Source organism: Leucoraja erinacea, chromosome 32 (assembly GCF_028641065.1).
Source record: "Leucoraja erinacea ecotype New England chromosome 32, Leri_hhj_1, whole genome shotgun sequence".
Taxonomy (NCBI): Eukaryota; Metazoa; Chordata; class Chondrichthyes; order Rajiformes; family Rajidae; genus Leucoraja; species Leucoraja erinaceus.
This window is the reverse complement of record NC_073408.1, coordinates 25661468-25671706: the sequence shown is the minus strand read 5'-3', so window position 1 is coordinate 25671706 and position 10239 is coordinate 25661468. Positions and strand designations below refer to the sequence as shown.

At 49.9% G+C, this 10239-nt stretch overlaps 1 protein-coding gene across 4 annotated transcripts in view; it reads left to right on the top strand.

Annotated features, from left to right (window-relative positions):
* Positions 1-7606, top strand: part of nfrkb (nuclear factor related to kappaB binding protein) — a 118216-nt gene extending 110610 nt beyond the window's left edge. For all 4 annotated transcript variants that reach the window (XM_055660932.1, XM_055660935.1, XM_055660934.1 and 1 more), the window contains exons 25-26: positions 3877-4012; positions 6903-7606. In XM_055660932.1, coding sequence (XP_055516907.1) covers positions 3877-4012; positions 6903-7010 — 244 coding nt within the window. In that variant the 3' untranslated portion in view covers positions 7011-7606. The remainder of the gene's footprint in view (positions 1-3876; positions 4013-6902) is intronic.
* Positions 7607-10239: the final 2633 nt, after the last annotated feature.

Genomic DNA, 10239 nt, shown 5'->3' with positions numbered 1-10239 from the left:
TCCACTATGTTAGTCCAGTCATTATGAGAGGGTATCTTTCAACCAGTGTAGTGTGCTCATTCTGACATAGTTGCCCACTAATTACATCGATTAGAGTCATTTAATTTTCTCTGCTCCTCTGGCCTTTCACTAGCGGTGGCGCATTTGCATCATGAGCCCCAGAGATGTCCATGGTCTATAACACTGGTATTTGGAGTTGCTGTTATATGTTGAAACTCCCACCTACAGGCAATGCCCATCATCTGACTGTGTGAGAAAGCTGGTCCAAAGATCTGCATGTAGTTAGAATCCCATTAAATTTGAATCAAATTGAATGACCCAGCCCTTCGGCCCATCGATTCCATGCTGACCATCGATCACCCATTCACACTAGTTATCCCACTTCCTACACAATCATGACAATTTTGAAAGACCAATTAACCCTCAAACTCAATCAGCAACTGGGTAAAACCCTGCTGAGAACACAGGGAGATTGTGCAACATTCACACAGACAGCAACCGGCCCGAGGTCAGGATTGAACCTGTGTCTCTGGTGCTGCACACTGCAGCACCACTGCTGACGGTTGGCTGGGCTTCTGTAGTTACTGTCCGTGGGACAATTTCCTGCTAGTTCTGAAGATTAATTCCACTCCTGCGGTCGGTTATTTGGAGGTGAAGTGTGACGTTGCAGCCAGAGCCATTGACTTCTGCCAATAGTCTGAGTTCTGCTCTGTAGGAGACCTCCTGGCTAAGATCCTGGCTAACCACAGTCGCCACGCTACCACAGAGCACATCCACATGGCCAAGCAGATGGCACAGTACACTGGGCCCTGAGGGGCTGCCATCTATCTCCCAGCTCTCAGTCACTGGGGACAAAGCAGGAGAGGTTTCCCACAGTTCCACACATTAATGTTGCTGGAAATGTGTACCAAGCAGTGGACGTGGGTAACCGTGTCTTTGTCCTTTCTACCTGTGTTGTCTCTACCGAAGAAAATAAATTGTTCAATATCTCCCCCATCTCTTTTGGCTCTGCAAATAGCTGTCCACTCTGTCTCTCGAATGGACCAATTTTATCTCTCGTTATCCTTTTGCTATTTATGTAGCTGTAGAAACCCTTTGGATTTACTTTCACCTTACTTGCCAAAGCAACCTCATATCTTCTTTTAGCTTTTCTAATTTCTTTCTTAAAATTCTTTTTACATTCCTTATACTCCTCAAGCACCTCATTTACTCCATGCTGCCTATAATTATTGTAGTTCTCCCTCTTTTTCCGAACAAGATGACCAATTTCCCTTGAAAACCAGGGCTCTATCCAATTTTTACTGTTTCCTGTCAACCGAACAGGAATATAAAGATTCTGTACTCTTAAAATTTTCCTTTTAAATGTCCTCCATTTCTCTTCTACATCTTTACCATAAAACAAAATGTCCCAGTTCACTTCTTTTAAATCATCTCGCATCTCATCAAAGTTAGCCTTTCTCCAATCAAAAATCTCAACCCTAGGTCCAGTACTGACCTTCTCCATAATTATATTGAAACTAATGGTATTGTGATCACTGGACCCGAAGTGCTCCCCAACGCATACCTCGCCACCTGTCCCTTCTCATTTCCTAACAGGAGGTCCAGCACTGCCCCTCATATGAAGAAAGACTGGATAGACTCGGTTTGTACTCGCTAGAATTTAGAAGATTGAGGGGGGATCTTATAGAAACTTACAAAATTCTTAAGGGGTTGGACAGGCTAGATGCAGGACGATTGTTCCCGATGTTTGATAAGTCCAGAACAAGGGGTCACAGTTTAAGGATAAAGGGGAAATCTTTTAGGACCGAGATGAGGAAAACGTTTTTCACACAGAGAGTGGTGAATCTCTGGAATTCTCTCCCGCAGAAGGTAGTTGAGGCCAGTTCATTGGCTATATTTAAGAGGGAGTTAGATGTGGCCCTTGTGGCTAAAGGGATCAGGGGGTATGGAGAGAAGGCAGGTACAGGATACTGAGTTGGATGATCAGCCATGATCATATTGAATGGCGTGGCAGGCTCGAAGGGCCGAATGGCCTACTCCTGCACCTATTTTCTATGTTTCTAACCCATTGTCTTCTATCAGTAAGCCAGTTCTGAATCCATACAGAATTCCATGCATCTTCATCTTTAGGATCAGTTTACCATGAGGGATTTCATCAAAAGCCTCACTTAAATCCACATAGACAACATGCATCACCCTCCCCGCTTTGATCACCTTCGTCACATCCTCAAAAAAACGTGATCAGGTTTGTGGGACGCGATTCGCCATGAACAGTCATTAACCCGTTCTCTTCCAAATGGGAGTAAATCATATCCTGAAGAAGTCACTCCAATAGCTCCCCTATTGAGGGGACATGAGGCTCAACAGTCCATCATTCCCTGGACTCTCACTACCCTTGTGAATGAAAAGAACAACATTAGCTACTCTCCAGTCCTCTGGGATCTTACCTGTGACCAGAGAAGACACAGATTTCTTTGTTAAGGTTCTTATAATCTCCTCTCTTGCCTTCCTCAGTAACCTGGGATGTAAATAAAGCTACATTAGCCACGCACCAATATTCCAGATAACTCGTCCATGCATAACTAGGATTGATGTACTTTGTGTAGGAAAGTGCTGCAGATGCTGGTTTAAATCGAAGGTAGACACAAAATGCTGGAGTAACTCAGCGGGACAGGCAGCATTTCTGGAGGAATGGGTGACGTTTCGGTCGAGAACCTTCTTCAGATTTGTACTGATGCACTTTGTTAAATCAGGGTTATGTCACTGAGACAAATGCATGATCCAATACAGGCCAGCTACAGTGCAATTTAAGTGAGAGGACTGATTTATTGGGCTGAATGGAATACATTTCTGGGAATGGCGATAGATTTTTACTTTGTTCTCTGAACTCTTGGGTGAAGGGGGTGTGGATATTGTCTATCCCAGTTGCAGTTGAGTAGATGGAACCAAAAATTGCAGATGCTGGAAATCTGAAACAAAATAGAGCCCGGACTCTCCAACAGAAGTGGAGCAGTGAGGCGATGAGCAGGTGTCAGGGTGTAGAGACATGGAGGGGCGAGAAGATAGTTCTAACCAACCTTGTCATAATAGCCTTTGCTTTAAACACTAGACAAGATCAAACTGTTGGGACACAGCAGCAAAGGGAGAGGTTTAGCTTATTGTCACGTGTATCGAGGTACAGTGAAAAACTTTTGTTGCGTTCTAACCAGTCAGCAGAAAGACAATACATGATTACAATCGAGCCATTTACAGTGTATAGATACATGATAAAGGGAATAACATTTAGTGCAAGATAAGTCCAGTAAAGTCTGAATAAAGATAGTCCGATGGTCTTGAATGAAGCAGATAGTAGCTCGGGACTGCTCTCTGGTTGTGGTAGGGTGGTTCAGTTGCCTGATAACACAAAATGCTGCATAACTCGAAAAGAAGGGTCTCGACCCGAAACGTCACCCTTTCCTTCTCTCCAGAGATGCTGCCTATCACGCTAATTTACTCCAACTTTTTGCGTCTGTCTACGGTTTAAGCCAACATCTGCAGTTCCTTCTTACACACAACAGCTGGGATGAAACTGTCCCTGAGGGGGGTTGGCTGATTCAGCAGCCGGGAGCTACCAGTGTTCTCCGTGTCTATTGCTGGGGTTGAGGTGTGTGGACAGGCAGGTAGAGTGGGGCCAGCCTGCACAACCGGTGATCAACGGCTGAACAGTGAGGTGAACAGAGCACTGCATCTGGTCAGTGGCCCAGCTGGACGGGGAACCAGACCGGGGCATTAAGGAGAAAGACAGAGATAGTAAGGTTGATAGACCAGAAGTAATTTGTTTTACAATCAATGTTGTGGACATGAGTTGGTTTAAGGATGAGTTTTGTCTTCCTGCAGCATCAGTGGACTGGGAAGGAACATCATTCTCACCACGATGCCTGCGGGGACCAAGCTGATTGCCGGCAGCAAACCCGTCAGCTTTGTCACAGCCCAGCAGCTGCAGCAGCTCCAGCACCAAGGGCAGGCCACACAGGTACGGGGAGAGGGGGGAGGGGGGGGTCCAGGGGAGAGGGGTCGGCGGAGGGTGAGAGGGGGGCCGGGGGAAGGAAAGAGAGAAAGCAAGGGGGGCTGGGGGAAGGTGGGGGGGGGTGGTCGCTGTGGAGAGAGGGGGGTTGCTGGGATGGTGGATGTCAGGGAGGGCTGGATGTGCAAGTTGAGTAGTGAAACCTGGTGCCCACGGATTCCTCCCTCACCCGCCCGCATGCTCGCCGCTCCTCAGCACTGTGTGCACGCTCCCAGGACAGCACAATGTCGGGCTGCAGCCCCAGGTACTGACCCTGGTGCCCCCTCCCCACCTTCCCCCTCACCCACTCTTTCCCAGCATATTGATAACGTTGGGAAGAGGTGTGAGAATTGCCAGTGTGGCCAGCCAGGAACAACCCCGGGCACTGGACCAGGCTCGTTCAATCTCCGTGACGTTACGACCAACAAAACATCAGTGGGAAACACCTGAGGATCAGTGGTGGTGACAGCAGGGCCCGTGTGTGTGTGTGATACTGTGTGTGTTACTGTGCGTGTGTGTGTGTGTTACTTTGTGTGTGGGCGTATGTGTGTTACTGTGTGTGTGTGTGTTACAGTGCGTGTTAGTCAATAGTCAATAGTCAATTTAATTGTCATTTGGACCCCTGGAGGTCCAAACGAAATGCCGTTTCTGCAGCCATACATTACAAACAAATAGACCCCAGACACAACATAATTTACATTTTGCATAAACATCCATCACATTGCTGTGATGGAAGGCCAAAAAAAAACTTATCTCTCCACTGCACTCTCCCCCCCCCCGATGTCAGAGTCAAAGTCAAAGCCCCCGGCTGGCGATGGCGATTGTCCCACGGCCATTAAAGCCACGCCGGGTGGTGCGAGGTCGCACACCAGGTCTTGGTGTTAGAGCCCCCGGCGTGCGCTCGCAGAGTCCCGCCGCCATTCCAAGCCGCGCGGGGCGGTGATGTTAGGCCCCGCTCCAGGAGCTCTTCGACCCCGCAACTCGGGCGGGAGAAGTCGCCGTTGCAGGAGCCCTGAAAGGCGGTCTCCCTCCAGGGATCCGCGTGCTCCCGATGCCGCCGTCCGCAGACCCGCAATAGCAGCCTCCTAATCTCCGGAGGTCGGGCCGCAGCAGCAGCAGCAGCGCTCCACCACCGCTCCACGCGCTCCGGACTCGGCCAGCTCCACGACGGTGACGGTGAGTCGTCGGCACCAGAGTCCCCGGGCTTCTCCTGTTGGAGGCCGCACCTCATTGCAGCCCCAACGACAACGGAGACCCGACAAGAAAAGGTCGGGTCTCCCGCGCAGGGAGAGATTTAAAAGTTTCCCCCTCCCTCCCACCCCACCCCCACCACACACACACCCCAACAAAAAATAACAAAAACTACATAGAAACATAGACAGAAATTAATAAAAACGCGGACGGGCTGCAGTGGCCGCTGCTGACCAGAGCCGCGCTCCCACTGATGTTGTGTTACTGTGCGTGTGTATGTGTGTTACTCTGTGTTACTGTGCGTGTGTGTGTATGTTACTGTGTGTTATTGTGTTACAGTGTGTGTGACTGTTATTGTGCGTGTGTGTGTCACTGTGTTACCGTGTGTGTGTTACTGTTACTGTGTGTGTGTGTGTGTGTGTGTGTGTGTGTTACTGTGTGTGTGTGTGTGTGTGTGTGTGTGTGTGTGTTACTGTGTATGTGTGTGTGTGTGTGTGTGTGTGTGTGTGTGTGTTACTGTGTGTGTGTGTTACTGTGTGTGTGTGTTACTGTGTGTGTGTGTGTGTGGGGAGGGAGTGTACTGTGTGTGTGTTACTGTGTGTGTGTGTGTGTATTACTGTGTGTGTGTGTTACTGTGTGTGTGTGTGTGTGTGTGTGTGTGTGTGTTACTGTGTGTGTGTGTGTGTGTGTGTTACTGTGTGTGTGTGTGTGTTACTGTGTGTGTGTTACTGTGTGTGTGTGTTACTGTGTGTGTGTGTGTGTGTTACTGTGTGTGTGTGTGTGTGTGTGCTGTGTGTGTGTGTGTGTGTTACTGTGTGTGTGTGTGTGTTACTGTGTGTGTGTGTGTGTTACTGTGTGTGTGTTACTGTGTATGTGTGTGTGTTACTGTGTATGTGTGTGTGTACTCTGTGTGTGTGTGTGTGTGTGTTTGTTTGTGTGTTTACTGTGTGTGTTATTGTGTGTTACAGTGTGTGTGACTGTGTTATTGTGCGTGTGTGTGTGTCACTGTGTGTTACCGTGTGTGTGTTACTGTTACTGTGTATGTGTGAGTGTGTGTTACTGTGTGTGTGTGTTACTGTGTGTGAGCTCTGGGTGCCGGGGTGTGGTGAACAAAGGGTTACACCAAAAAGCTGGAGAAACTCAGTGGGTGCAGCAGCATCTTCGATTCTCCAGCATCTGCAGTTCCTTCCTAAACACTGTGGTGAACAGAGGTTGTGCTGTAAATAGGATGATGGGAAGTAACTGCAGCAATGGTCTCTTGTGGCAGGGAATGAGGAGGAGGCATCTGCACTTGCCTCATTGAATAGCAACAGGCTAGTGTGGGTTGTTCCCAGTTCCGGAGCGGGTGGATGTGATCCGCGGTGTCGCAGAGGTGTGCAGCTCACTCGTGTGTTCACAGAACTGGATCGATCTTGCTGCCTCCTCAACCGCTGTGGTTCCCCCCCCCCTCCCCTATCCCTCTCCCCTTCCTTTCCCTCCCTCCCCCCTCCCCCTCCCCCCTACCCTCCCTCCCCCCCCTCCCCTCCCCTCTCCCCCTCTCCCCTCTCCCCCTCTCCCCATCTCCCTCTCTCTCCTCACCCTCCTACTCTCCCCCTGCCCCCCCCTCCCCTCCTACCCCTCTCTCCTCTCCCACCCAGCTCTAATGCTCCCTCTGCCACTCACTCCACAGGTGAGGATCCAGCACCTTCACCAGGGAACGTCCATCAGCTCCACCAAGCCGATCTCCACTGTTGTTGTGACCACAGCTTCCTCAGTGAAACAGCCACCAGACTCGTGAACACGGGCAATGTCTCTCACACAGACTCCATGTTATTTATTCTCCATCGTCTGCTTCTCTGTTCACACCTCGTGCTCTGTACCCAGTGCCAGGAGCCCCCTGTACATACACACACTTGTAATCTGCCATCCTCATGAAATATATGTCATAGCAGGAATCCTCCCTGAGTGACGTTCCACAGACCGATGGCTCGTTACGCCAGCCTGTGCCGGTCCCGCTGATTTTTGGTGCACCCGTAATAAGTCTCGCTCTCGACCGAGGGCACAGCCGGCCTTGTGGTGAATCCGTTGAGAAGGGGGAAAGCTCGGAACAATCGTGAGAAGTCTGAAGGCAGCTGGGTCCATGTGAGGGTGCGTCGGGTAGAAGTTGCCCCAGGTCCTCTGCCCACCATACTGTGTACATAGTCATATATATATATATATGTGTGTGTGTATAACGACTGTACATAGTCATGTTAACATTGCCTCGACCCAATACATGGGTGCTGTGTCTCAGACCCATTTCATACAATGCTCTAACCAGTTTCTGGTGTTCTCTGTTATCCTGCACTACATTTGCTGTTATTTCACCACATTGAAGGTATTGTACAATCAAAACTGCCATCAATGCTGTTGACCTTTTGTGGAACCGTGCTGTGTGTTGTTAACTGCACAACAATGAGTGACTGAACTGGCCAGGATATTCCAGCTCCCACTGCTGCCAGAGTAATAAGCAGTGGCAGAAGTCAGGGCCTTTGCCTCTGAGCATACCCTGACATTCAGAAAGATTATGGCTGATCTAAACCGTCCATTCATAAAATATCTCCATGTCTAAATTCCCATTAGATGCGTTGTTCCCCTGCACATTCTCACTGACTGAGCTACGACGGTCAGTTCTTCTGTACCACCGCAGGCCACGTCCGAACCATGCGCTGGGCCTCCTGATTTAGTCAAGTCAACTTTATTTGTCCCACACACACACACACACACATACAAGATGTGCAGTGAAATGAAAGTGGCAATGCCTGCGGATTGTGCAAAAACTACAGAACAGAATAGAACAAAATCAGTATTTACATGTTAGAAAAAAAAGACACAACACAACAGTAAATGAGTCCCTGGTGAGATAAGAGTTTACAGTCCTGATGGCCTGTGGGAAGAAACTCCGTCTCATCCTCTCTGTTTTCACAGCATGACAGCGGAGGCGTTTGCCTGACCGTAGCAGCTGGAACAGTCCGTTGCTGGGGTGAAAGGGGTCCCCCATAATGTTGCTGGCTCTGGACCTGCACCTTCTGATGTATAGTTTCTGCAGGGGGGCGAGTGTAGTTCCCATAGTGCTTTTGGCCGAACGCGCTACTCTCTGCAGAGCCTTCATGTCCTGGGCAGAGCAGTTCCCAAACCAGATTGTGATGTTGCCAGACAAGATGCTTTCTACAGCCCCTGAGTAGAAGCACTGAAGGATCCTCAGAGAGACTGAATTTCCTCAGCTGCCTGAGGTGGTAACTGCCTTACCTTACTCACCAGTGCGGCAGCGTGTGATGTGGACTCCCAGCACACTAAAGCAGCTCACCCTATCCACAGTAGTCCCATTTATCTCCTGTGGCGTGTACGTCCTCGGTTGTTGTGCCCTTCTAAAGTCCACAATCAGCTCCTTAGTTTTTGTGACATTCAAGAGGAGGCTGTTGTTCTGACACCAGAGTGCCAGGTCAGCCACCTCCTCCCGGTAGGTCTTCTCATTGTTATCGGAGATCAGGCCCACCACCACAGTGTCATCAGCAAACTTGATGATGGTGTTGGAACTGAACCTGGCCACACAGTCATGTGTATACAGGGAGTACAGTAGGGGGCTGAGGACGCAACCCTGGGGGGATCATGTGTTCAGGGTGAGGGGGTTGGAGGTATGTCTCCCCATCTTGACCACCAGGGGCCTGAGGTTGAGAAAGTCCAGGACTCAGGCACACAGGGGAGTGTTCAGCCCCAGTTCCAGCAGCTTCTCAGCAAGTCTGGTGGGGACTATGGTATTGAAGTCTGAACTGTAGTCAATGAACAAGATCCTCACATAGCCCCCCTTCTGGCTGTCAAGGTGAGAGAGAGTGGTGTTCAGAACCTGGGAGCCCACATCATCCATGGATCTGTTCGGACGGTATGCAAACTAGCGGATCCATGTTGCGAGGGAGGAAGGCGCAGATGTGGTTCTTGATCAGCCTCTCGAGGCATTTCATGACTACCAAGATGACGGTCACAAACTTACTGACGTCACTGGAACTTGATTGGAACATATTCCAGTCGACATCTGTCAGTGCATCTTGCAGCATGGCCTCTGACTGGTCGGGTCACCGCTTTACGTGCCTCGTCACTGCTGCTTCCCGTACTATCCGTTGTTTATACTCTGGCAGCAGGAAAATGGCAGCGTGGTCAGATTTTCCAAAAGGAGGGAGAGAAACAGCCTAATCAATCCCCAAGGTGCTGAAGGACCTCCAGTGGCCCATTCCACCCACACCTCCATCCAGACACATTGATCCATTTTCTCACAAGTCCACCACTCCCCATCCGTGCCCTAGCACGTCCCACAGCCGACCTCGAGATCCAGAGCACCACCCAGATCCAGAGCACCACCGAGATCCAGAGCACCACCGAGATCCAGAACTCCACCGAGATCCAGAGCACCACAGAGATCCAGAGCACCACCCAGATCCAGAGATCAAGAGCACCACCCAGATCCAGAACTCCACCCAGATCCAGAACTCCACCCAGATCCAGAGCACCACCCAGATCCAGAACTCCACCCAGATCCAGAGCACCACCCAGATCCAGAGCCAGAGCCACCCAGATCCAGAGCACCACCCAGATCCAGAGATCAAGAGCACCACCCAGATCCAGAGCACCACTGAAGGCCCAGTGGGACCCTGCCTGCTCACTGGCACAGCTGTGTTCCTGTGTCCACCGGTGCTATCTGGAATCCCGGGAAATTCCTTCCCAGTCCATTCTCCATTTTGTGCCTCCACAAGCAAAATATAGTGAGAAGACACTTGTTTAGTTTGTCAGAACACCATCAGAAGAGTTTCAGTCTGCGGTTCAATAGTCCACTACAAGACAGTCCCGCACTAGTTTGCGATGGTCGTGTTACACCCAACACATACAGAGATGGACAATAATATATCCGATATAGGTCCAGGGCAATGAAATACAGCACTTGGTGAATACCTTCATGTGTTAAGGTTGTTAAGATTTTTTTATCAAAAACATTGTTG